The sequence below is a fragment of the Acomys minous genome (assembly GCF_964271855.1).
Source record: "Acomys minous genome assembly, chromosome: 10".
In the NCBI taxonomy this organism is placed as follows: domain Eukaryota; kingdom Metazoa; phylum Chordata; class Mammalia; order Rodentia; family Muridae; genus Acomys; species Acomys minous.
The window spans coordinates 5,319,087-5,346,362 of record NC_140491.1 but is presented as its reverse complement, the minus strand read 5'-3'; the positions used below and the strand labels follow the sequence as shown (position 1 = coordinate 5,346,362).

The window sequence follows — 27,276 nt, the reverse complement described above, 5'->3', positions numbered from 1 at the left end:
CCTTCATTTATTATATTTAATGTGACCATTCAAGGATTGTGTTGTAGAAAATACAAAATGGCTGCTAATGTTTCCTATTAAAAACCTCTAATTATGGTGGTTTCATTTTCTAACCCACTATCAATCAGTACAAGACACAGGCACCTGTTAGATTTTTAGGTCAGCCTTATTTTACCTGGGGCAGGACAGATGTCAGCCCCCTGAGCTGCCTTGTTACTGCCCAGCCCCACATCTCATGCCATTCGCCCTAACCATTCCTGTCTGGGCTACTCCCCGTGCAGAATCCCACAGACACTTGCTCGTTCTTCTCATCTGGGCTGCGTCTCTCCAACACCATCCATCTGGCCACGCGGTGTTCTCTCCATGCTAACCCACGGTGGTCTAATTCCTGTCTCTTCTTCCTCCTTCCTGTGAATTTTGGCTACACCTCCCTAACTTCTGCCCTGCCCAGGTGTGTAGGCAGCTTTACTTAGCCAATCAGGGATAATTTTGGAAGCACAGTATCATTTTGGTATACACGAGCAGCAAGAGACTGCTTGTAGAACAGTAAGAATCCAGGGTGGGTGGGGGTGGGGCAGGGAAAGGGGCAATGAGCATCTGAGCTGCAGAGAACCTGGTTTGTTTTGAGACAGCATCTCATGTGTCCCAGGCTTGCCTTGAGTTTACCCACAGTGCACATCGATGTGAGCACCTCATATAGATGGTGCTGGAGACTGGACTCAGGGCATCATGTATGCTAGGTCAGCACTCTACCGGCTGATCTGTGTCTTCAGCCTGATGGGTCCTATTTTTTAAAGATGAATTAATTTTTATTTTATGTGTATGAGTATTTTTCATGCATATATAAAAGCATACTACATGTGGTCTTGCTGCCTGACGTGGTCAGAAGACAGTGTAGAATCCTCTGGTACTGGAGTTACAGTTGGTTGTGGGCCACCATGCGGGTCCTCGGAACTTAACCTGGGTCTCCAACAGGAGCGGCAAGTGCTCTCAACTGCTGAGCTGTCTCTCCAGACCCCACAAAGTCTTGCTCTTAACAAGTTGAGAAATGTTTCCTTACTTTAGGAAACCCAAGCTAGGTGTCTATACTGGTGTGCTTAACACTTATTTTATCGCATTTTATTTTTATTTGTGTGCATGCACACTCACACACACACACAATGCAAGCACATGACACAATGCATGTGTAGAGGTCAGAGGGCAGCTTGAAGTCAGTTCTTCCACTGTATGAATCCTGGGGATCCCAACTCCAGTCATGTGCCTTGATGGCACTTGCCTTTACCTGCTGAGACACCTTGCTGGCTGCATCCTGGTGGTTTTAAAGCTCATCTTCTGAAAACACTTAGTCAGGGATTTTTTTCTTCATGACCCTTCTGAAAAACAGCCAAATGCATGCATTTTGCTATGGTATTTGAAAGGATGTCACAGATGTGACATCATCCTCTTCATCTGACGGTGGTGAAGATCATATGTTTTATGAGGTAGGAAGCCAGGAAGCTGTACTTTTTGGAGCCTGGACACTAAGGTTTTTAAGCCACCACCTCACTAGAAACAAAACCACAGCTTTGCGTGACTGGCTCGTTTCTACAGTGCTCCTTCATGGGAAAATGGCTGCTCGCATCCCTCCAGAATACATGATTACACTACCGAGCTGTGTCTGTCACTCTATTTTCTGCCTCTCCCTTTAATCCCGTAATAGATTTGCAAAGCCTTTGAAGTGCTGTTCTTTATCTGGAATGTCCCATCCACCAGTGCTCCCATGTCCTTGTCAAAATGTGAGATGAAGGTGACTCTGAATGTGGGCTGCCGACTGTGCTTGCAGCCATAGTCAGGTCTACACAGTGTCCAAGGACTGGCCGGGGACACACCCCGAGAGCTTTCTTTTAGTTTTAACAGCTCCTTTCCATGATTGTAGTATTGCTGGTTTTGCGAAGTGTGTAACTAGCCTTCCCTTTTAAGCACACCAGGTGGAGAACAGCCACAAAGCTGCCAGGGTTCTTGAAAGGGAGCCGAGGGGCAGAGGGAAGAGTGGACCATCCTGTGGGCAGCCCATTCATGTCCCCTGTCCACATTTCAGCTCACTACCTTTCTCTCCATCTTTTCCCCTTAAGCTTTCAACCTGATCCCTCCATTCCTCGCTTTTTCCTGCTGACTTCTCTAAGTAATCTGCAGCTCACCTTCAAGGTTGCCTGTATCTTTTAGCCCAACAGAAAACAACCCAATTCCCACACAACACAGCTTCTCTACCTCATTCAGAGCATGGACTTGCATATATATTCTCTCTCTCTCTCTCTCTCTCTCTCTCTCTCTCTCTCTCTCTCTCTCTCTCTCTCTCTCTCTCTCTCTCCCTCCCTCCCTCCCTCCCTCCCTCCCCCTCTCTCCCTCCCCCCACTTCCATAACATTCTCATCTCATTTTTGCCTCTTAACTCACCAAGAACTCTTTTTCTCCTTTGCTGGACCACTCCCCCCTGCCGCCTGCCCCCCACCCCCCGCCACCACTGTCTGAGTTGCTACTTACTCCCCAAGGTTCAGTCCTTGGACACTGCATGAGTGTTTTCACCCCGTGGTCTCTGACCACGTTTAGGTGCGTATGCTCAGCTCTGCCCTTTCCCAGTGTTGCCATAGAGATAGGTCTTACCATTGTCAGCCTTGATAGGAAGAAATATGGCTAAGTATTTCATTGTAAAGTTGTTCCTCTTCCTCTTGAAGCCTTCTCTGTTAATAGAATATGCAAACATGTTCCCTGTTCCTCAAACTGAAAACACAGAGTGTTTCTCCTTACTAATGCCTCACATCAGGTCAGTGCGCATGAAACTACTTTGGTCTCCAGTTTCAGAATAAACCTGTGTGTCCGTTCACTTCTCATCACCCATCTATTTCCCCTCCGGTTTGAGTTACCGTCTTTCTCCCTAAGCAACACTCTGTTCTCGTTCTTTTTCTCTCTCTAGTGTTTTCCTCCTCCTTCCTGCAAGGCAGTTCTCCATGTGTTGACTAGAGTCACTTTGTAAAAAAATGTTAGTTGAACCATACCGCTCTCTGCTCAAAAATTGCTTCTCAGTGGCTTTGAGCAGCGTAAGAAGAGTCCGGAGTGCGCATTGAGATGCACGCACACCTCATTTGCTGCTCTGCTCTAGGCTGGGTATTGTCATTTGCGCTGGCTCCACCCAGGCACCCTGGAGTTTTGCTTTCCCAGGCACTTCATGGCCATACCCACCTGTGGGTGTTGAGCTGCATTTCTCTCTTCCCAGAATGCTCTTCCCATACAAAGGAGCAATGCTTCCTCTGTTCAGCCAGGTCTAGGATTGCCTGCCACTTCCTTAGACAAGCTGTTCCAATACAAAACACCCCAAGTACAAGTTCACTCTACCACTGTGTGTCCTGTTCTTGACCTATTTACCCATAGCTCTCACCACTACCTAACACTGTATACTACTATCTGTCTTAGCACTAGATGCCATGCCACAGGCTCAGGGACCACAGTGCCAAGCATAACCATCATATGTGCAGTAAGTAATTGATGAATGGATGGATCTTCTCCAGGGCAGAGGGACAAAAAGATAAACATTAGCAGCAATTCAAAGTTACCCTTTCAAAAATTACTCCTTTTTGGCCATGTACAGTTTCAGTTAGCACTCAGATACATAATCTTGGTTTGTCCCCCTTTGAGGCCAATACTATGATTGGCCCACCCCCATTTAGCAGGTAAAGACAGAAATGCATCTACCCCAAATGTATTTACCCCCCAATCACATAGCTAGTCACTGCGAGGTAAACTCACTTCTGATTAAAGGACATGGCTATGTTAGCTTTTCATCATTAGGGAAAGTGCCTGAGATAAAGCAAGGGAGGAGAGATTTTAGCTTAACGTGTAAGAGGTTTTAGTGCATCCTCGGCTGGCCCAGGGCTGCTTTGCCTGTGGCAAGGCAGAAACATCATGGTAGGCAAACACAGAAGAGGAAAGCTGATTACTTAGTTGTAGCCAGGAAATAGACAGAGCAAGGAAAGGAGCCGGGACAAGCTGACTTCAACAGCACACTCAAGCGACCCGTCTCCTGCAACTGGCTTTAGCTTCGTTCCCTGCAACAGTGCCATAAACTTACGAACCCTTTAGTGGAATTATATATTGATTACATCAGAGTCCTCAAGATCCAATCAATTTCCCAAAGCCCTGTTCCTGATCATGGCATTGTGATCAAGCTTTCAACAAAGGATCTTTTGAGAGTACTCTTAAACTGTAACAGTCTTCCTTCATGTGTGAGAGACAGCGACTGACCCAGGAGGGACAGTTAATTAGGCCTGACAGGACGGAGGGGAATGGATAATATGCGCTGTAGGAAAATGTTATCGTGCTTGTATCTTGAGACTTGAATATGGAGTTGGAGATAAATGAAGAGCAAAAGACGTTCCTAGTGTGACAAATGGCATGAGTGAATGCGGGGGCACACACCTGTGTGGTGAAGTCATAAAGGATGGAGACTCACATAGCAGACTTCTCAATCTGTCAGGCATCCTGAAAGTTGTAGCCTGAGTTGTGGAGAACCGGAAACATTACAAAAACGTCTGAATCAAGATTGCTTTGCAAACAAGTATGGGTGAGGCTTCCTCAGTGTGGCCCCCAGCACAGAGAGGGGTGGCCAAGGGAGCATGTCCAGCTCATTCAGGAAGATTCAGGCTGTCAGGTGGTGAAGGAGGCGCAGAGGCCCGTGAAGACACGGCTGGCCCTCAGCACTTCAGAGAACTGTGTTTGTCTGAGGGGGCCGTGCTTTCCAAAGCAACGTCTGAACATACGGCTGGAAAAGAGTTAAATGTGGGGGTTGGGCTGCTAAAATGACTGAAGTAGCCATTATGTGGGGAACAACAGGAATTACCAACAGTGATAGATCTTAATTCTGACTTAATAGATGCATTTTTCTCTGTCCCGGGTTAACTTTTGGGAAGACTCCAACCCAAGTTCTTTCATATGCCAGGCAACCATGCTAACTGAAATAAGTAAACAAGGGCTGAATTTATGCATACAATCAGGATTTATTCATATTTTATGTAATAGTTATAGTTACATATAATTATGTATGGTTTTACTTATGCACTATTTATTTATTTGTAGTGCTGGGGACAGAACCCAGTACTTAATGCATGCTAGGCAAGCACTCTGCTCCTGAACTTTATTCTTAGCCCATGCTGTTCCTTCCCTGTGTGTTGAATTCAAGTGTGCAGATGCACACATTGTGTGTGTGTGTGTGTGAGTGTGTGTGTGAAGGCCAGAGGTGGATGTCCGCTAACTCAGCAGTGGCTCTCCACTTTATTTATTGAGACGGGCCTCTCACTGAATCTGGAGCCCTTGTTTCAGCTAGACTGTAGGACAGCGAGCTCTATGGCTCTGCTTATTTCTGCCCCAGTGCTTGGTTCAGATACACAGTACAATACCCCACTTTTATGTGGGTGCTGAGGAACGTAGCTCCAGTCCACATGCTTATGCAGCAGGCATGTTAGTCCCCGAGTCATCTCCCAGCCCAATACTTTCTCTCGCTCGCTTTTAAAAAGATTCATTTATTATTATGTATACAGTGCTCAGCCTGCATATATACCTACCTATAAGACAGAAGAGGGCATCAGATCACATTATAGATGGTTGTGCTGGGAATTGAACTCAGGACCTCTGGAGGAACAGTCAGTGCCCTTAACCTCTGAGCCATCTCTCCAGCCCCAGGCCCAGTACTTTCTTAATAAGCCCTTGGGTGTCTTCTACAAGGCTATCATCACCGCTGTGCCCACCCCACTGTGGGGAAGCGAGGCTATCCTGCATCCAGGGGGAAGCTGACTCACCCTGCACTGGCTTTTTTTTTTTTTTTAATAAGTGTTCTAAGATAGTGGGAAAAGCTGGGTGGAACAATGTTTGATATTTCAAAGTGAGCACTTGAAAGTCTATTTCTGCCTCTTAGTAATAGGATCTCTGAAGAAGCAGAATTATTTTTGCATCGGATTGCTGGCTCCAGGAGGCCCTATGGCACCGGGAAAGTGATTGCTGTAATGGCTTTTGTGCCTGGCATTTGATGGAAATTGTTTAGAGAATCACCTGGTCAAATATAGAAGAAAGGCCTCGCATTTACCCTCCTTGAGGTTGACCAGATAGATTGACTTCACCTACCTGTGTCTAATGTCAATGCTCTGACAGGTGGGTTTTAAAACTGCGTTTCAACTGAAAAAGTCAAGTGTACATGTGTGTCTGCTTTGTTGGGCAGCCTGTGATCTGAACTGCATGACGTGGACTCAGCCATGTGCTTTTATCCCGGGAGCGTCCCTTGGCTCTGTGTGTGTTCCTTGTCTGCCCCACCCATCCCAATCCCTGTGCTGTAGAAGGCTTTGCTCTTTAGTGTCCCGTGCTCACTTGCCTGTTTTGACTCCTTTGAGCATCTTGTTGGTTCCTTTCTTTGGCTTTGCTATAAATTGGATATCTTTCATGGGGTGGGTGTGTTTTAAGTTTGCTTACTTATTGTGGGTGTACCCTGGTGAGTATTTGTGTGCCACAGCTGGTGAAGAGGTCAGAGGTCGGATTGTGGGAAGACAGTCCTTTCTTTTTCACCATGTGGGTATCAGGGGTTGAGCTCGGGTCACGAGGTTTGGCGGCAAGTGCCTTAACTCTCTCAGCTTTCACACCTGCCCACAGTGTGGCTTTCAAAAGTCCGTTATGTCCTGAGAGAGTTTGCTCACAGCAAGCAAACTGTGGACATTTTGATGAGTCTACTTTTTAAAAACCTTTGTTTTCAGTGTCAGTTCTTTGACTTTCAAATGTTGGTAGCCATCTTAGCCTGTTTTCTGCTTTAATGACAGAAATGCCTAGACTGGGAAATACCATGGACTGGGGAAATGATAAAGAATAGAATTGTGGGGGCTGGAAAGATGGCTCAGAGGTTAAGTGCACTGTCTACTCTTCAGAGGACCCGAGTTCAATTCCCAGCAACCACGTGGTGGCTCACAACCATCTGTGATGCGATCTGGTGCCCTCTTCTGGCGAGCATGAAGACAGAGCACATAGACATAAATAAATCTTTATTTAAAAAAGAAAAAGAATAGTGTTTCTTATGGTTCTGGAGACTGGGAGGTCCAAGTGGACCTGGCATCTGGTGGGGCCTGCTTGCTATGTCACTACACTACATTGGGGCAATTGAGCAGGCAGAGATAGAGGGAGCCGATGACAGAGAGGGCAGAGCTGCCAACAAGCCCACTCTTAGGTAACAACACATCTGTGATGGAAGAGACTGCTGGACCTGATTTCTTCTTAGAGATCTCACCCCGGAATAGTCTCTAGCAATCCGATATCAGCCATGGTCTCTGGAGGGGGCATTCGAACCTGAGCGATGGTGTGTTCTCATTTAACACAGATAGCCTGTGTGCCCAAGACAACAGGCATCCCACAGCACTTATGGGGGGCCCTCTTTACCCATCATGCTATGAGTTCATCCACGGTGCAGAAAGCCAGGAATCCCCGAGCAGATCTGCGGAGCACTGCTCCTAGCCATCCCAGAGACCGGCCTTGCAGAGGGGGCTCGGTTCCTTAGACTGGGAAGCTCTGCTTCTCCCTGCGTTGGTCAGGGAACATGCTGTCATGAACATGCTGTCAGCACTGAGCTGAAAAATGAAACAGAGCATTCCCCAAACTTATTTGGCTATGGATCCTCCCCCTGCCCCCCATCAAGTCTCTCTCAGCCCTGTGGAGCCTGAACTCCTGTAAAACACACGCCGGGAAATGCCACTGTGAGCAGTTTTGCTCTTAGGCAGGTGGAGAATCGGTATGCAGGCCGGTCGTCCTGAAGTGATAATTTAACCTCTCTGAAGAGGCCATGGGAAAAACAGAAGCACCTTTGCACTTCCATGCCAGCCCCCTCGTGCTGCGTGAGGGCAGCGCTGTGGTGCCAGCGAGTGTGGCTCACTGAGGGCCTGTTGGTGCCTGCAGTGGGAGGAGGCCAGAAGTTACATGTGTGCTGTGAGCCCTGCATCCATTCGGGCATTGGGTCTGTTTGTCTATGTTGCTTTAGGCTGTCATTGCGTACCATAGCCTATCCAGAGACAGGCGGCAGCCACCGCTTACCAAAGAGAGAACCGGCCCCTTCCCCAGTGTGCTACCCAGCAGCACAGGCCCAGCCTTACTAGTTCTCGCTCTGCCTACCTAGCAGCCAAGAAGGTTGGATAGTATACACCTCAGCTCGGAGGTAGGATGCGTTTCTCCCTTTCTCAAAATGTTTGTTTGTTTTTAACAACCTGCAAATTATTGAGTTCAAATCCGTATTAGTTTACCCAAGAATAGATTGGGGATGATTATTAGCTTTGCTTTGTCAATTTCAGATAGAAGAAATGTGTTTTTAAACTCAGAAATATCTAGACGTTTATGTGGTTACATACTTTTTCAGTCATTATCTGGGTAGATTTCCCCAGTGCCATGGCAGTTCTTCAGAAATTATCGGACAGAACGTTACTTACAAGCTAGCTCCTTGTCCCACGGCATGAAGAACACAGATGGTGAGGTCACTGGATGGCTCTGGGGTCAGCTCATGGAGCTGGAAAAGGACTGTGCCCATTTTTTTTCCTGCTTTGTCCTCAGTGACACCATGCTGAAGTTAAGTCCAGCCATGGTGGGCATGTTGTCTGTGCCATGGGAGCTGGCCGCTGCTTTGCGCCAGGAAAGCTGCTAGGTGTTTAGCGGGACACCGCGGGTCCTGGGCTGACTCTCAGACTCATAGGATTTAAGTTGTGCAGCCTTGCCTGAAATGCTTGGGACCAGAAGTGCTTCCAACTTCTTCCTTTCTTTTCTTTTCTTTTCCTTTCCTTTCCTTTCCTTTGTTTTCTTTTCCTTTCCTTTCCTTTTTTCCAAATTTGGAATATCTGCATATATACACAGTAGAATATCTTGGGTGTGAAACCCAAATCTAAACATGAAATTATTTCTGTCTCATGCACACCTATACATACCTTTGAGGCATTTCAGATGATGGATGCTCAGCTTTATAGAGTCAAGTGCCCCTTAGGCCCCTTTAGCTAAATGTCCTTTTAGACCTTTTACCCTTTCTTTTTTTTAAAAAAGAGATTTATTTATTTATTTATTTATTTATTTATTTATTGTGTATATAGTGTTCTGCCTGCATGTACACCTGCCATCCAGAAGAGGGCACCAGATCACATTATAGATGGCTGTGAGCCACCGCGTGGTTGCTGGGAATTGAACTCAAGGCCTTTGGAAGAGCAGCCAGTGTTCTTAACCTCTGAGCCATCTCGCAGGCCCTACCCTTTAATTCTTTAACAAAATTTTACCCTCTAGTGAAATGTATAGTGGTGTGCGAATACAAGGTCTGAGTACAGCGGTTCTCAACCTTCCCGATGCTGCAACCCTGTAATAAAATTCCTCATGTCGTCTTGATCCCCCAACCATAAAGTTATTTTCATTGCCACTTCATAGCTGTAACTTTGCTACTGTGATGAATCCTAATGCAAGTATTTGTGGAGACAGATGTTTGCCAGAGGGGTCATGACCTCCACGTTGAGAACTGTCTTAGTATTTATTTGTCAGTTAATCGTAGACCTCACCGATTAGTCTGTGTGTCTTCTTTAATTTCACTGCTGTGGCATAATGCTACACCGTGGTCAAACAGTCCTTTGTGACTTGAGACGAGTTTCCTTCCTCCTTGGCGTGGGCGTTATTTGGACGTGAAGGTAGGGGAGCCAAAGTCAGTGATGGATCTATATTTACTCTACTTTGTGGAAGCCAAAATGGCTGCTGTTTCATTGGGATGGCAGGCTCCTTACTGCTGGCTCAGGGAGGCCCAGTGAGGGGTGGTGGCTCAGTGGGTTTGGATCACCACCTGATACCTTCATCACAAAGCAGCCAAGAAAACAGATATCTTACCCCAAGACATCATTTGTAAGTTTAAAGAACCAGTGAAGTGCTGGGTGGTGGCACACACCTTTAATCCCAGCACTCAGGAGACAGAGGCAGGAAGATCTCTGAGTTCAAGGCCAGCCTGGTCTGTAGAATGAGTTTCAGGACAGCCAGAGCTATACAAAGAAATCAAGTATTGAAAAACAACAGTAACAACAGAACCGGTAAAAGACAAGAGCTACCGTGTTTTGTAAATGCTACTACCCTTCAATGAAGCATCTTGCTTTCCTTTCTTTTCGTCCTCTGTAACGTCTATTAATGGTTATTTATTTTTCATTACACAGGGGATCAAGCTGTATATAGGATTATTCAAGATGGATTATTGGAAATCTGTTATGATTTTGAAAAGGCAGAGATAAAAATCTAGCAAGATTACAAAGCTTTTTATTATTTCTTCCCTATGGCATTGAGGAAATTAATGATAAATGCTCACATATTTTATTATTTTTCTGAATTTAGGGATTTGTTTTCTTACTCCCCACTTTGAGGAAAAGGCAATATGGCGGGGGGGGGGGTTGGGGAAGCTGATGTGGGCAATAGAAAGTCAGGTTTTCATTTATAACGCACCACATAACCTCATAGCTAGGAGCCAAACCACCCTGCCTACTTCCCTCTGTCGCCCGCCAGCCCTAGGAAATGAGACAGATTGTTTGATGGTCCAGCGTTCAGCAGCAAGATGACACTTGCACTGGGGCTCTGGATGGCCCATTGAGTACTCAGCGAAAGAGCTCTCTGTGTACAGCCCTCACGGGTCCACACAGTGGTCTGACAAGCATCAGGGAAGCAGACCTTTCAGAAGAGTGTGCATCGTTAGGCAAAGGTGACTGAAGCTAACTAGCGTACTTACGTCCTCCCCTCGCCACCCTTGTCCATTGTCTCTTCTGTAGAAGTAGCCAGTGTAGTTGTGACCGCAGCACATGGTGCTCTGGGGCTGGTGAAGTCACCTAGTAGAAGACACTGTTGCCATTGCTGCCATGTCAAGGCAAGAGGCGAGGGTGGCAGTGGGCTCAGGAACGTCTTAGAGAAAGGGAACTATGGGGAAAGCCCCATTCCCTTGACTTTGGGCCTCCCTTACTCAGTGCTGACTAGGTCTTAGTAGATAGTTGTATGACTCAAGCAAAAGAAAAAGGTAATCGACTATTAGACTAAAGGGCTCTGGTCACAGCAACCTAAGTGCCCACCTGGAGCACAAGATAGGCTCTCCAAAAAAACAATGTGATTTGTATATTTTACAAAGTAGTGCAATAGCTTCTCAGCCCAATATTAAGATGCTCATTTAAAAATACATTATGGGGTAGACACAGATGGATCTCAGCCACTGACGGCAGTTAATGCTTTGGTCAAATATGGCTTGTCACCCTGAGTTGCCTCAGGGCTCTGCCAATAGGAAGGCCAACAGCAGATTTAGCCCCTTAGAGCCAGGAGCCAAAATAAACCTCTTTCTTTACAAAGCGTTATACCTCCTGAATTTCATTATTATCACACAAAATAAATGAATACACAGTGTAGAAAAATCACATAAAACAAATACACAGCCTGGTTAATGGGTCCAATGTGAACAGCCTTGTAAAGACCACTCGAAATCAAGAAATAGAATCTTTGTACCCTAAAAAGTATCTTCTGTGATCCTTCCCTCTTTTCTCAAATCCAATCTCGTGTGTGTGTGTGTGTGTGTGTGTGTGTGTGTGTGTGTGTCTGTGTGTGTGTGTGTACATGTTCCTGTGTGTAGAGGCCAGAGGAGAACTTTGAGTGTTATTCCCCAGGAGCCTGTCCACCTTGGTTTTTTGAGACAGCGTCTCTCACTGGGACCTGAGGCTCACTGGCTGCCTGGTGAGCTCCACGAAGCCACCTGTCTTGTCCCTTCAGCACTGAGATTATGGACCTGTGCCCCTATGCCTGGCTTTACACATGAGTGCTGAGGATCGAAGCTTGCTATGCTTACCTACTGTGCTGTCTCCCCTAGCCCCAACCGTTTCTGGCTGGCCAATTCTGGCACTGCCTAAGCATTATGCAACTCAAGTCAGTGCTGAAATGGGAAAGGACTGCTTACATTACTCTGCTTTTATTCTGAGTATTTCAGCATGTTTTATTTTCATTTGGTAATCTAATAACTTGTTTGGGTGAATTCTAGCACTTTTGTACGTTGGCTTTGATGCCGGTTTTTTTCCCCCTCGGCTGCCCGACAGTTTTGTGGTTACTTTGGACCCTGAGCTAAGAATCAGTCCATTATTAGAATATCAAATAGTGAAACCGATCACTCCTTCAGGCATCTCTACAGTGGCTACAGGACTGTGTGTACCTGGCAGAGCCTCCATTTCTCGTTCTTTGCCCAACATGAGGAAGTCGAGGGGCTGACCCCTTTGTCCTCTCCATCGTCACTGCTAGCGTCATGTCCATGGCTGGCAGGGTCAGCGCTGTGCTGTGAGTTGACGGCAACTGTGGGGACTGACAATGAGCTGGTAAATGGCTGTCCTTAAATATGGAAAGCACTCCTAGAGAGGAACAAGAAGCGAGAGGGCCCCAGATAGGCTGTTAAATGAATGCTCTGGGCTGCTAAAGTACTTCTCAGCCCTAGGATCCAGAGAGCATTTTAACATCAACATTTTATTTTATTTCAGTTTTTAATTTTTTATTATTTTATTTTATTTTAAATATATTTTTATTAATTATTCATATTACATCTCAATTGTTATCCCATCCCTTGTATCCTCCCATTCCTCCCTCCCTCCCATTTTCCCCTTATTCCCCTCCCCTATGTCTGTGACTGAGGGGGACCTCCTCCCCCTGTATATGCTCATAGGGTATCAAGTCTCTTCTTGGTAACCTGCTATCCTCCCTCTGAGTGCCACCAGGCCTCATCATCCAGCATCAACATTTTAAAGCACATGGAAGGGAGAGAGGGAGGAGGAAGAAAGGGAGGGGGAGGAGAAGTAGGGGAGGGAGGGGGAAGGAAAAGAAAGAGCTCAGAAGGGAAGGAGGTAAAGAGGAAGGGAAGGAAAAGAGAGAAGAATGGGGAGGGAAGTAGGAAAGGACTGTGTGAGGAGGCCCCAAGAAACCCACGTATCCCTACCAGATCCCGGCCGTTGTCTATATTTGGTTCATACCCATACATATATACTCTTAGTATCTTTTTTTTTTTTTTAACAGTTTCAAAGAGAGTACATGGGATCGGCTACGTTTTTCCTCTAAACATTTGAACACATGCTTACAGGAGAGCATCCTGCCTGGCAACCTTTATCACCTCAGGAGTGAACGGTAGTCACTCATATCCGTAGATGACTAGTCTATGTGCAGGATACCCCAGTTGTGCGCCAGATGTCACCCACAGGGTCCTTTTCAGTCATTATTTTGCAAAGAAGTACACATTACATTTTTGTCATGATGCGTGTAGGCCCCTTACTTAGGAATAACAACCTTTGCCTTTTCCTTGATGACAAGGACTTTTCTTATAAAATGTTTCATTTTTATCTTCAGGATTTGCACGACTTTCTCCTTATGGTCTCTTTTAGTCCTGTCACTGTGTGTGAGGAATCTCCTCGGCTTCCCTGCCTGATTTTGTGCCCAGCACCCGCAAACCCTGACCTGTCTTTCCCTGGCAGAGTTGGCATTTCTGAGTAGAGACGGAAGCCCCTGACCTTAGGCACCGGAAACCCCTGACTGTAGGCACTGGAATAGTCATGTGTTAGCTTCCTTTTAAATACAAAGCTTGGGAGACAACCACGAGAGGACTCGCATTTTACCCAATCCATAGACATGAACTGCCCCACCAGACAGTCTCCCACAACTGAGTAAAATAGGCTCCCATAAGCCCCTTCCAGGCCTGGGGAATGAAGCCTCCTGCTCCCAGCTCCCGAGCCTCAGACCTGGAAGCCGGATTCTGATCTGCCTAACCCAGTGGCTTCCTGCTTCACTGTGCTGAGAACTAAGTGACAGCGACAGCTTCACCAAATTTATCCCAGAACTGTGATGTTTATCAAAGAGGCAACATGATACCCAGGTAAAAATAACCATGCCTCCACAGACTCACGCGAGACAACATACTTAGCTCACGGCACTCTCCTGGCCCGTTTCTCTCTGGACTCTTCTTTCTCTTCAGTCTGTCACTAAGGCTTTCAGCTTTGGTGGGGCTCATTGTGTGTTGTTGTCTGTCTTTTCTTGGCGGCTTCTGTCACCCTCTCTGTGGGGCGAACAGCTTGGAGAATGTGCAAACACAGTCAGCCGAACCCACGCGCACGTGTCTGCATTGACCCATTTTCTGTGCCCAGATCATACAATGGTTAGTGCAGAAGACTGGATGCTCCCAGGGTACTTTTAAGCATCTGCTGTACTCCTAATTAGATCCTTTTTTGTAGGCTCTTTCAATCTGTGGCTATAAACGGCACCTTCTGGTTTTCCGATGACATGATGAAAATATAGATGGATCTTGCAGATTGCGATTTTATTGTCCTCTGTATTAAGCACCGGGAGCTGGTATCATGGTCTGGTGATGCTGATTAAATAACTTCAGGCCTGGGCTTCTGTGCTGTTTCTCTGCCAAGCCAAACTGAATCGATACCAGGAGCTATTATCATTGAAAAAAGTATAGCAATCAAACTGGCCAGGGAGGCATCCGTGCTGCCAGCTGAGAACTCAGGGTGCTGGGGCCTTGGTGAAAGGGGAACTTGTCTGTGTCACTTTTGCTAGTGACATAACCTTGGATGAGTCACTTAATTTGTAGGGCATTATTTTTCCCACCTGTCATGTAAAAAGGTGTTTTCTGTAATAGGGTTTAATCTGGTGCAAAGTGGGGGTATGGGTGGGACTTCAGAAAGATCTCAGGATGCTATGTGGGTGATGGCTTGAAGGAGGGCCCCATGGGTAGGCACTGCGGTTGTATTGCTTGCAAACTATGACAGCTTGCCCCGTTGTTACTGTGTAAAGACAGAAAAGATAGGTCTGGAATCTGTTTTGGAAAGACAGCTTTGCTCTTCCTGCTGGTTTGAACTCATCTCTGTGTTATAAAAGGAGGTGATGCCGTCGCACATTGTTGTGAAGACCAGAGATGGTTCAAGTTGGATTGGAGGACAAACATCAGAATTTTATAACAGTTTCATTAATTGTGGTCCATATCTATCTCTGTGTATGTATGTATCTATTTATCTGTCTGTCTATCTACACAAAAGGAAATGCTTAACGAGAAATCAGATATTTGATTTGGGACTTGAAGGGCCCAGAACCATGTATAAAAATGCATGTATTCTCCTCATACATATGACATAAAAGCCACAGAACTAGATGGAATTACCCAGGGAAGTGAGGGGGGGCATACAGAAGGAAGAAAGGGGCACTGACGGCAGAAGGGAAAGGCCGCTTTATACTTTTGAGCTAACAAGGTAGAAAGCCTTAATGCAGTGGAAAGGCGCATTTGTTTAATGAGGCAGAAAGAAAACTGGGAGCGGGACGTGGTGGGGAAGCCTAGGAAAGGCAACGGATCTTGGAAAGGTGGACATGTGGGCTCATGATGCTGAGACATTCAGGTCATAGGAGGAGATGGAGCTGCTCGCTGTGGTTGTAGTACCTGAGGCCCACAGGGTGGTGAGGTGCGTTGGATTCTTACTTTGGTCAGGTGTAGTGCCAAGGGTTCAGCGTGCTTTTTAGTTCCTCTTCTTGCAAACCATTAGCATAGGTGCCGAACCCCTCATCAGAGGGAAACAGGTGGGGGTTGGTACAAGGTCATGAACTCACCTAAAATGGTTGAGTTTAAGTTGCCTCACTTCTGACTCTTGATCCCTTTAGAGAATCTTCATTAAGTTAAATGAAGCCAGCTTGCAAATGGCTGAGCTTAGAGACAGAGTGCCACATACAATCTGGACGAGGGGAGAGGAGAGCAAGGTGATGGTTGACGGAGGGCGCTGCATTCGGGTTTTTAGGAAAAGAGAGAGTTGAGCGTGTAACAGCAGGGAAATGAAGGATGCTGTGGACAGAGACTTCAGGCTGAGACGTGGGAGGGAAGGGAGAAGACCCTGACCACTGATGGAGTCTTTAGGGATGATGGGAAAGGACCGAGGAGAAAGGCGGCCATGACCTGTTGAAGTGTAGAGGGGCTGAAATGGCGGGCTTAGGGGTTGGCTGCCAAGTCTTCCTTACGTGAACATGATTGATCTTTGTTTACAAAGTGTACACCCGTAAATTTTTGGTTTGACTTTCTAACAATCTCACGAGGGGTTTATTTCTGAGGAGGAGGAGGAAAAAAAAAAGCAAAAAGTGAGAACAATTTTATTCTGTTTTATTTTACAGTTTCTGCATGAAATGTGCAGAAGTTAGTTAAGTCAGAGCCAGGAGAGATGGGTGTATAGTGAACTGCATTTCAGCCCCTTCATGATTGAAGGAGTGTGGCTCTTACCATTAATACGGTGTAGGAGAAACCGCAGCCTTCTGAAAGGACCTGTTATTGCACACCTAAGGAAGGCCTTCTGTCTCCTAAAAGTGAAGTGAAAACGCACTCTGTCTTGTGTGTGTTGACATTGCCTGAGTCAGGGAGCATTATTTTGTTAACAAGCAGTATCTCTTCTTTATCAGGTTAGGAGTAATGACTCACTCCTGTGATCCCAGAGTTTGGGAGGCAGGAGCAAGCCAGCCTTTGAACGTTTGAGGCCAGCATAGGGCTATATAGTGAGTTCCTGTCTAGCCAAAGCTATATGGGAAAAAAAGCATGTCTTTAAATCAGTCAGTCAACCAACCAATCAATCAATAATTAGGGGCAGCAGAGGTGTCTCAGTGCTTAAAGGCACTTGTTGCTCTTGCAGAGGACCTGGGATGGATCTGCAACACCACACAGTGGCTTACATGGTGGAGTAACATTGGTAACCCCAGCTCTAGGGGGCCTCTAGGGGGCCTGACACCTTCTGCCAACCTCTGTAGGCACCGGGCACTCACATGGTTCATGTACATAACTGCAGCCAAACCATTCATATACATAAAGTAAATAAACATATTTTTTAAAATCTCAAACTAAAATAACTTATAAAAATCTTCTCTTTATATCATTGTGCTAAAATTGCAAATATTTTTTTAAAATGCTTTTTAGACCTGTAGTTTGTTTGTGGTTTCCTTTCAAAAGTCCATAAAGGATTCATGAAAATATTTCTGAAATACTATTTGCATATGTGGTAATGATCAGGCTGGAAGACCAATTCTTGGCAGCCTTTGGCTGTTCGTTGCAATTTCATAATAATAATGGTAACAAAACAATTAACAGGCTGTAGGGCTGTGGTACACGGCGTGTTACATTATAAACACATCGTAAAAATGTTGCCATGGAGCTGTGTGGTTTTTCTTTTGGAGTCTGGCTTCTCCATATTTCAGAATTCGAATGGTTCAGAGCAGAGCCGTGGATGTAGATAAATTCACAATTACCTCTGAGCTCTGTGGAAAGGAAATCAGATACAGATGAGCTTCCTCAATAATCAATTGTGCTTAACAGTGTGACGACATGCCGTGATGTCCTCGCCTTCTGCTTCTGTTTAATTATGGAGGCAGAGGAAAGCTTTCCTTTTTGGAAAGCCAGGTGTTGCTAAATTAGCCAGTAAGTGGCTTTGACTCTGCATGGGCCTGCAACAAATATTCAGATTAGCTATGGAAGTGGATGGACCCCATCAACAAGCGGGATCCTCCGACACAGGAGTTCCCTGAAGGACAGCCAGGGCGTAGCTGATGAATTTACTGCTGTCATGGGGCTTCCTCGGATTCCCTTGAGTGAAAAGATGTGTTGGGCGCACCCTGATAGTGCTGGTCAATAGTTGCATTCTAGCCTTCTGGTGTGTTTTCATCTGCAACCCCTGCTCCATGTGTGAGTGTGTGTTTGTGTATGAGTATGAGTTGAGTGTGTGTGTATATGAGTGTGTGTGCATTGAGTGTGTGCATGCATGTGTGTGTGCATAAGTGTGAGTATGCACGAGTGTGAGTGTGCATGCGTAAGTGTGTGCATGTGTGTGCATGAGTGTGTGTGAGTGTGAGTGTGTGCATGTGTTTGTGAGAGTGTGTGTGTTGGACACCATTTGTGAACAGTGGGAGCTTGGCTTCTACGGTGATGAGTGAGGTTCAAAGTCATTGCTGGAAGCAATGAGAGGCATAGTGGTTTGATGCAACTTGAGTTACACACATGTACCAACACAATATGTTAATATACAAGGTCTCATTACGATAGCCCTGGTTAACTTGGAACTCATTATATAAAACCAGGCTGGCCTTGAGGTCCACTGGCCTCTCCCTCCTCGGTGCTAGGATTAAAAGTGTGTGCCACCACACCCAGCTACGTCAGATTCTCTTAAGAGCCCTGCTAAGCCTCCCATCTTGCCCTTGTGTCTTTGGAAGGTGGTCATAGAGTGATGACAGCGCCAGTGCCTTGTTGGGAAGGTTGCTAACCACCCTCAGATGCCTGGGGGTCTGAGCCGTGACACTCAGCTCCCTGCGAATGGACTTTTGGTAATGACAGTTCACCTTAACAGTGGTGACTCTCGTTGTCATGAGGGAACAGTTAGAAGCCAGAATGCAAAACGTGAGCCATTGTAAGCACATCATAGAGATATACTCTTTTAAATGTCTGGAGGAGCTTGTATTGGATGAGGTGGTTGCGTTCTGTAGCTACTGGGTACAGTTTAGCAGTGAGCCTTTGAGCCCTGCTATTTTTTTTTTATGGGACAGTTGTTTGTTTCTCTGCTGTATGAACTGTGCTTGCTTAATTTGTTGGTACAAACTTATTTATAATCATCTCTTGTTGTGCTTTTAATATTTTTGTAGTCTACAGTGGTGCCGTTTGCCACTCTTGGATGTGGTAATTTGTGCCATCTTTCTCTCTTGGCCGTCTGTGCCCCTTAAATCCTGTTTCACTCTTTCTGTACATTTTTGCTTTATGCTACTATTTTATCTATGAATGTGTTATAATTTGGTTTACTTAGTTGAAAAACATTTGGGGATAGTCCACAGATACTTTACTGTTCATTTAGAACTGAATTCAGATAGATATATTTAAGTGTATTAAGACTTGTTTTATGACGTAGGATTTGCTCTAGCTTGGTAAATGTTGGAGGGTGGAATGGTCTGGAAATATCACTTAGCCAGTGGGCGCCATAGTGTTTTTCATGTGTTCTGTATCATCATTAACTTTCACTTTATGTATTTTAAAGAGAAATATTTCAACTGCTGACTCTACTTAGAGTCTGTCTCTCCGTCTCTCTGTAATCCTGTCTGCTTTGTTTTGTGTATTTTGAATGACTTTGTTTTTAATATGGTGAAATACATCAATGTTCAAGATTGTGCGGTCTTGTCGGTGAACTAACTGACCCTGTGTTGAGGAGGAGCCTTTTCAATTCGTGCAATGATACTCTGCTCTGAGATTTCTTTCTGATACTAGTACGACTGGCCCAGCTTTCTCGTGACCCGCAGTAGTACGCATTTCCAATTTATCCAGCACAGTTGTAGGAAGCTCAAGGTTGACGTGTCTTCTGAGTCAGTCTCAGTCTCCGTGTGTTAAGTGGGGGCTCTGGGGCCGCCCACACCTCATGCGCTTGTTGACATGGTTAGTTCTGCCTTCAGCCTTTCTGTGTGTCTGTCTGGTCTCTGCCCCTTTCCCTTCCTTCCTCTCCCTCCCCTTCCCTCCTCTTCCCTCCCCGCCTCCTTTTCATTGCTGGAGTATTTTCATGGCTCCATTTTCTTTTTTCATGTGGCTTATTAGACACGACTTCTCTCCCCCCCCCCCCCCATGCATTGGAGATTTCCTTAGGGCACATTTACAGACACGTCTGCCTGTCTGCACATTTAAAGTCAGGTGCCTGCATATAGAGAATGAGCTAATGAAACACTGTGAGCGCCTCACGTCCCAGCCACTAGTTGCCGACAGCCGGAGACACCATGGACACCCCTCAGTCCTGTTCTGTCAGTTGTGTGCGTTGGCTGTAGTCTCCAGTCACAGTGCTTGTCTCCTGAGGTTAGAGCCCTCAGAACCTCTTCCCTGGACCACAGCACTTTAGTATATAGGGTCTTCATCCTTGGGACAGTAGTACTAAGTATTTGTTGTTGCTGTTTATTTTTTACGTTGAGAGTGTGCATCCCCCATGGAAGAGACACACTGTGACCTTGGCTTACTGTGGTGGGACCCAAAAGTAATGGAGTATTGTCAGGAAGAACAGACACTTCAAGGTCTAAATTTATTTCACCAGATCCATGCAAAACTACACGGGAAGGGAACTCAAGGTTAATAAATTTCCCCATTGTTGGAATGTCGTGGGTTTTTCAGGCTTCTTGAAGTTTTTAAAAATACCGAACTTCCAAAAAAAATGAACTTCCTGGTAATAAAGGAAAAACTTATGTTCTCTTTTCCTCTTTTTCTTTTTTCAGCAAGTCACTGGTCGAAGTTTTGGAGACAAAGACTTCCGGACAGGACTAGAAAATGGAATCCTTCTTTGCGAGTAAGTAATGCTTGCATTCTCTTAAGTTTTATCCTGGGAATGTTTTTAATATTACTCAGTTTGCCTATAAACCTCCCAGTGGGGTATCTTTTTTCTTTTCTTATTTTATCATTTACTTTTTGGGGATAAGGTCTCACCATGGCTAGCTGAGCACTCATGGTTTACACCAAGATGCCCTGGTACTCCTAGAGATCTGCTTGCCTCTGTCTCCTAAACCTGGCATCCAGTATTTTATTTTTGATTGAGCCACAGTTTGAATCTGCAGCTTACAAGAAGCCACTGGGATAGGTATGGAACACAGGTAGAGAGTGAGTACCCATTAGGTGGGGACCGTAGTAATTGCAAATTAGATGAAATAGAACCCATTGGCAGGACTCCGCTCCCAGTAATTACACCCACATGGGAACTTGTGTCCCAGGAGTTGCAAGGATGTGGGCCTAACTGTGCTACAAGTAAGGAGATTTATGTCCTTGGAAATCCTGACCCAAAGAGTCTTGCAACCAGTGAGCACAGCGTTTGTATAAATTCAGGGCATCTTTGAAGCAGGCTGTGCTCCTCATGAGCTCTGCTCTGTGTGGGAGTTGGGTGCATTTAGCTTGTATTGTCGATAGAGTTCCAGAATGGATAGTGATGGCAGTGTCTTCTTCTGTGTTTTGGAGCAATGCTCTGCCATGGAGCAGTTAGTTCCATGGCAGTAGAACTAGGAGATTTCTAGAAAGTGGCTGTAGACACCGAATAATCCAGATCATTAATATTAAGAGCTGCCTGTAGGCATAAAGTTTAAAGCAAGACTTCAAGCTTTGGATTTATTTGATTGACTGTATAACTTTGACACTGTTTTTATTTTCATGAAAGGGGACAGACATAAAGCCAAGCGGGCGGCCCCTAGATGTGAGACCCGGGCATGCGCTAGCCAGTGTCACACCCCAGCAAGCTACAACAGAGGAAGCTCCCTGTGTTCTTAGCTGCTGAGTCTCAGCGCCCTGGTGGCTGCACTGTTCCCATCCCCGCCCCCAGCATGGCAGCTTCAGCCTCTTCTGAAGCATTCGGTGAATGGACTCACAGTCAGTGGGCTTACTTTGTCAGCTTTCAGAATATTATTTGATGAGGTTGGATGTTACAGTGACTTTTTTTTAGAGCCTAAGAATGAGATGTTCATATCGCTCCTTTCCTTTTTTTGGATCCTTTTCCCTCTTCCAGCCTCAGTTTCTCTAAACGGTGGTACCTGTTCACCACGCCCACTGCACAGGTGCTTGGAGGACTTACACTGTGGGCAAGGCTCTTTGAAGGACTGTGTGGCGCCTTACAAACGGACGCCACTTATTCTGTACTTTTCCTTTTCTGCATGGTTCATGTCAGCATTTTCTTCTACTGTCTGCTGCCCATTGTTCAAAGAAAAACTGGGGCCCCTGCATTGCTGTTTCTGTTCCCTTGTTCCCCTGCTCGTAGGCCTCCTTCCCTCAGCATCTCTCCTTCGTGCCCACCTGTGTCGGCTCAGCACATCCCTGAGCTGAGACTGGCAGGCAGGTTCCGAGCCGCCCTTCTGGGAGAGCGCACGTGCAGCGCTCTGGCCTTGCAGCCTCCTTTTGGGTCAACAGCTTACTGAGAGCCGCTCAAGACACAGCATACTTTTGTTGAAGTGGGTCTTTGTTCATTAGGTTTTTTTAAATTTTCCTTGTCAACTTAGAAAATGCTAGAATCCTTTGAGCAGAGAGAACCTCAAGTGAGAGAATGCCCTCTTCAGATTTGACATGTAGGCAAGCCGGGGGGGTGGGGTGGGGTGGGGTGAGGGCAGGGGCATTTTCTTGATCGAAGAGCGTGTGGAAGCGCCCAGTTCTCTGGGTGTGTTACCTCCCTTGGGCAGGCGGGCCTGGGTGCTGTAAGAGGAGAGGATGCTGAACAAGCCATGGGCAAGAAGCCAAAGGCAGCCATTTTCTATGGCTTCTGCTTTAGTTCCTGCCTCGGGTTCCTACCTTTATTTCCTGTCCTGACTTCCCTTAGCAATGGAGTATGACCCGGAAACAGTTAGATGAAGTGAACCCTTTCCTCCTTTGATTTGCTTCTGCTTGTGGTGTTTGTCACAGCAGTAGAAACCTAACTAGGTCAGGGTTTTTAGTACCAGTTTTTGTCCATTCAGAATTTATGCTAGCGAATCCTACTGGCATCTGCTTTTCCAGGAATGGCTCTAGTCATGTATGTGTACTTACATGTCTGCCTGTGGGCCCAGAGTGGGGTCCTCTGAAGACAAGCCCAGGATTTAGAGCCATTTACACGTAGAATTCTCTTCCAAATGAGAGGATGGAGGCATACAGAGGCACTAAGTGTCAGGATGATAAGGTGAGGCTTAGAGTCAGGCCATGGCTAGGAAATACGTGACCAGAGCAGTACAGAGTTCTGTGCAGGGGGTTCTTTAAATAAATAAAGAGCAGGGACTGTGATAGTCTGACAGTGAAATGGAGGGAAATAGCCAACAAGGAGGATGTAGGTAACTGTTTCTGGGCAAAGGGACAAGCCCAAGATAGGTGAGTAATTGCCTAAACCTTCCAACCATGGAAAACAGACGACTGGTGTGTTTGAAGAAATAAGTGTTTTAGAGGCTGAGGATGAGAGATTGATTCCTGGTTTCCCCAGTGAGGGTCCAGCTGGCAGCCTGGAAGAGCATGGTGAGGCAGGGATGGGGAGTTGGTGCAGGGAAGAACAGCTTGGTGGCTCAACGCAAGGATCGCCTGAAACACATTTCTCCATCACAGCCTCAGGGGGGGAAAAGCTGAGTTGGGAGCCAGAGAAGCAAGACATGAAAAGTGTCCACGTTCAGGACATCCAGAGTCACAGGAAAGTCAATGTCAAAGCACAACTCTCACCTAAGAGGAGATGAGAAATAGTTTATTCTAGAGCCAAACATGAGTGACCGTGGCCCAGGAATGCAAGTTTAGGTTAAGCCAAAGCCCATGTCCCAATGTGGGGACAGTTTAATGAAGTTTTTTTTTTTCATAGAAACAGAACAAAGAATATCAAGGTACCTTTCACATGCATGGCTTTTCTGTTGCTGAGGTGAATCACCCTGACCAAGGCAGTTTACAGAGGAGAGAGCTGACTTGGTTTATGGTCCCAGTGGGGTAAGAAGCAATAGGAATGGAGGAGGCTGAAGTAGGAAGCTGCGCGCTCTCAGCTTGAACTGTGAGCACAAAACGGAGAGTGAGCTGGGAACCCATACTGGAAATGGTATGAGTCTTTAAACTCTCAAAGCCTGCCTTTAGTGACTAATTTTACCAAGGCCACACTCCTGAAACCTCCCCGAAGCAGTGCCACTAACTGGGGACCATTTTCATCCAGATCATAAGTGAGCAAAGGCAAAGTCGGGGAAAAAAAACTTTACTGTGGGCCTCAGCTGCTCTGTGACAGCATTCTTAGTCCTCTGATTGGTTGGAGACCAGGCGTAGAAGTATCAAGAGTCTGATGGTCCTGTTGTTGAGACAAAAAGACAGAACCATGGGGTGTGGACGGGAGGGCTGAAAGAACAGGCGCCTGTGGTCACTGCCTGATGTCAGGGCTTTAATCTCTTTAAGCAACCAGATAGAGATGATTGAGAGTGGTGGACCAGAGCCAAAGACAAGAGACAGGAGAATGAAAAGATGGGTACCGATAAGCGTCAAGAAGACGAGAAATGAGTAGCATCAAAATCCCCTCTCTCTGGGCTCCCTGACCTCATGTGGCTTTGCAGTGTAACCTTGTAGAGTGAAATATATGTGCTTGTGTATATATGATATGTATGTGTACATATACATGTCATACGCACACACACACATATATACAGGCATATATAGGAATAGCTACTATAGAGTCCATGTCTGCTTTTGTGGTTTTCTCTCAGTTGCTCACCTTCCCCTGTTGTTTTTCAGAAGGGCATGAAGTAGATAGTAAATGCTCAAATGAGCTTTTGCTGAGAGTTTCATAAGCGATCTAGGATCAAAAGTGTGACAGAAGTGCAGGTGATAGTGAGTGATACGTGTCACCCTATCAGGAGTATAAGCCAGATACTACACTGTTTTCTTGAGGATATTCGGGTGATTTGGTCCCCGAGGAAGCTGCTCCTGAGATGGGGTGGTGACTATTGCTGTCTAGACGGCCTCGAAACAGCTCCAAAAGGGGAAGCTGATGCCATCCTGCTCTACCATGGCATTACCACGACAGACTTCTAAGGAATTTCGTGGAGACGAGACTGGAAAATTATGGCCTTCTGCTTATTTTTGTACTGGCCACCTTGTTCAGAATAGTTTATGTGTGTTTAAATGTATTTTCAGAGAAACATGATGAGCCAAAAAAGGACTACAGGACTGATTTCATATGTAAATTGCTTGTTCTCATAACGTAAGGTGATTGTGTTTGACCAATGCAAGATGCTGTATTGGTAAATCAAATAACTTTTTTTAAAAAAAAAACCAAAGAATCACTCAGAAGTTTCTTTCAAGTTTTTCCTTCAACTTTTTATTTTGATCAATTTCAAAAGTATAAGAAAGCTGTAATAATATTTAGGAATCTGTATATTGCAAAGTAGGGCTCCTGATCACTCTCATTTTGCTATATTCACATCGTTTGCTCATGTATGCATGCCTCTTTTTACACTGACCATTTGAAAGTCAGATCTCAGGAAACTCTGCTCCTAAATTCTCATTTGCGCATCATCTAAACACAAGGGTGCTTTCCTGTAAGACAGTTAGCCATACCCAATGCCGTGTGAGAAAGCATGGTAAAATGCTTGGTATACTCTGCCGCTTGCTTGGCGTTCTACCACTAGCTGTTCCTATTATTGTCAGTGGAACTAGGCTAAAAGCCAATTATGACTATGACGTGGTTAACGCCCCTCGGTGTCACCGCGCTCCCGCCTGCCCTCTCCCAGGGGCTGCCAGCTAGCAGCAGGGCGGAGGAATTTGCATTTTACTTTCTAGCTTCTCTTGTCTAGCTTGTGAGCAAAAACTGGGCAAGACATATTGAGTCCCTTACAAACTCGATCATCTGTGAATAATGAACTTTGGCTGGCAGAGCTTGGGGACCAGAATGCTTATTTTGCAAACAATGACCTTGACCACTGTACTGATGTCATTTCCTCCCGCAGCTCCAGTTTCCAGTGGGCCCTTCCCCTGGCAGCCTGTTTAGGACTCTGCAGGCGGAGACAGTGGGTTTCTCTGTGGCTTGTAAATACTGTTGTTAACCTTACCCTGTTAGCATCACAGAACTTCATCTCTGTGTGTATCTACATCTGATGCTTACCATAGACCCTCTGCTTCTTGACGATGCTCTCGATGTGTATCCTTACCCTTCCCTCACTGGGTACTGGCTGGGCATGTAATGTCTGCTCTGAGCACTTGTTGAAACTGAAACCCATGCCTAGGGCGTCAGTTCCCACAATAGTCTGTCTGTCTGTGTCTCTGTGTCTCTGTGTCTCTGTCTTTCTCTCTCTCTGTCTCTCTCTGTCTCTCTCTCTCTCTCTCTCTCTCTCTCTCTCTCTCTCTCTCACACACACACACACACACACACACACACACACACACACACACCTGAATATCAGGACAGTGAAGGATGGAGGCATCTGCGCTCTTCAAGTACAGGAGTCCCCACTGGGACTCCCGTCTTTTCTAGGAAGTGAAGAGCTGCATGGATGAGTTTGGTTTTGCCAACACCTTCTCATGGAATGCCAACGTTGAGTATGTGAGTCCACAATAAGTGACCAGTAAAGAATGCCTTAGTGGATTTTTGTCTCTGTTCTTATGTTGCCTAAATAATCTTCTGAAGATAAGAAATCTGCTGGCCCACACTTGTTTATGCTGTTCCTAATAAATGAGCTGCTTGTTTGGAGAAGGAGGGCTTGTCCTGGATTCCCGTCATGATTTTAGCATGAGATGTGGTGTGTGCAGATGTGACTAGTCCTCTCCGGCAGACGGGAGTTGATGGTGAAGCTCTGCGTGGAGCACTTACCATGTGGGGGTTTATGGGACACTGTCCATGCACAGCACAGCCCTGAGTGTAGGCACTGAGGGCCATGAGCAAGGAATGTGAGACATGATCCAAAGACTTCTTCATGTGCGTAATGTGCTTGTGGAGGGTCACACACAGAGACATGTACACACAGACATACACAGACACACATATATACACACATACACACACATGTATACACACAGAGACACATATACACAGATACATGTACATACAGAGACCCACAGACACACACACACGCACACACGTACACACACATGTACACAGACACACATGTACACACACAGACACACACACACACACACACCATGTAGTAGTTAGATTGGAGATCCATGTCTCAATAAATGTAGACATGAACAAGATATAATCTCCAAGATTTAATAAAAAGGTAAAAGGGGAGGTAGTATTATAATTTGATTAACTTATTAGGAAGATGGTCTACCAGTTGGATTTTACTTCACATAGGCCAAGGGAAACAGACATTTATAGGTGAACTGGTTTTGTTTGTTTGTTTGTTTTACTTTCCTTTTTATATTTTTACAAGACTTCTAATACCAGAAGGTGTCCTATAACTTAACTTACTCCTGGAGATTACTTTTAAATTTTTCTTATTTTATGTGTATGACTGTTTTGTCTGCATGTGTGCATATGCACCACACGTGTGCCGTTGAAGGTCAGAAGGCATCAGATTTGCTGGAACTGAAGTTACACGCTGTGAGCCCCCCTATGAATGCTGGGGAACTCAGTGTATAGCCTCTGCCAGAGCAGTAACGGCTGCATCGCTGTCGCGTCTGTTTCTTGACACTAGCTGGAGTCATCGAGGAGCCCTCAGAAGTTACGGGCTCAGTGTCGCCTGTTCTAGTAAGTCTCATGGGCTGTCGATGGCTTCCTCACTCAGCTATGAATTG

General features: G+C 45.8%; 1 protein-coding gene across 11 annotated transcripts in view; it reads left to right on the top strand.

Moving 5' to 3' along the window:
• LIMCH1 (LIM and calponin homology domains 1) overlaps window positions 1–27,276 on the top strand; it is a 323,411-nt gene that overhangs the window by 104,859 nt on the left and 191,276 nt on the right. For all 11 annotated transcript variants that reach the window (XM_084799066.1, XM_084799063.1, XM_084799056.1 and 8 more), the window contains exon 2: window positions 20,304–20,374. In XM_084799066.1, coding sequence (XP_084655192.1) covers window positions 20,304–20,374 — 71 coding nt within the window. The remainder of the gene's footprint in view (window positions 1–20,303; window positions 20,375–27,276) is intronic.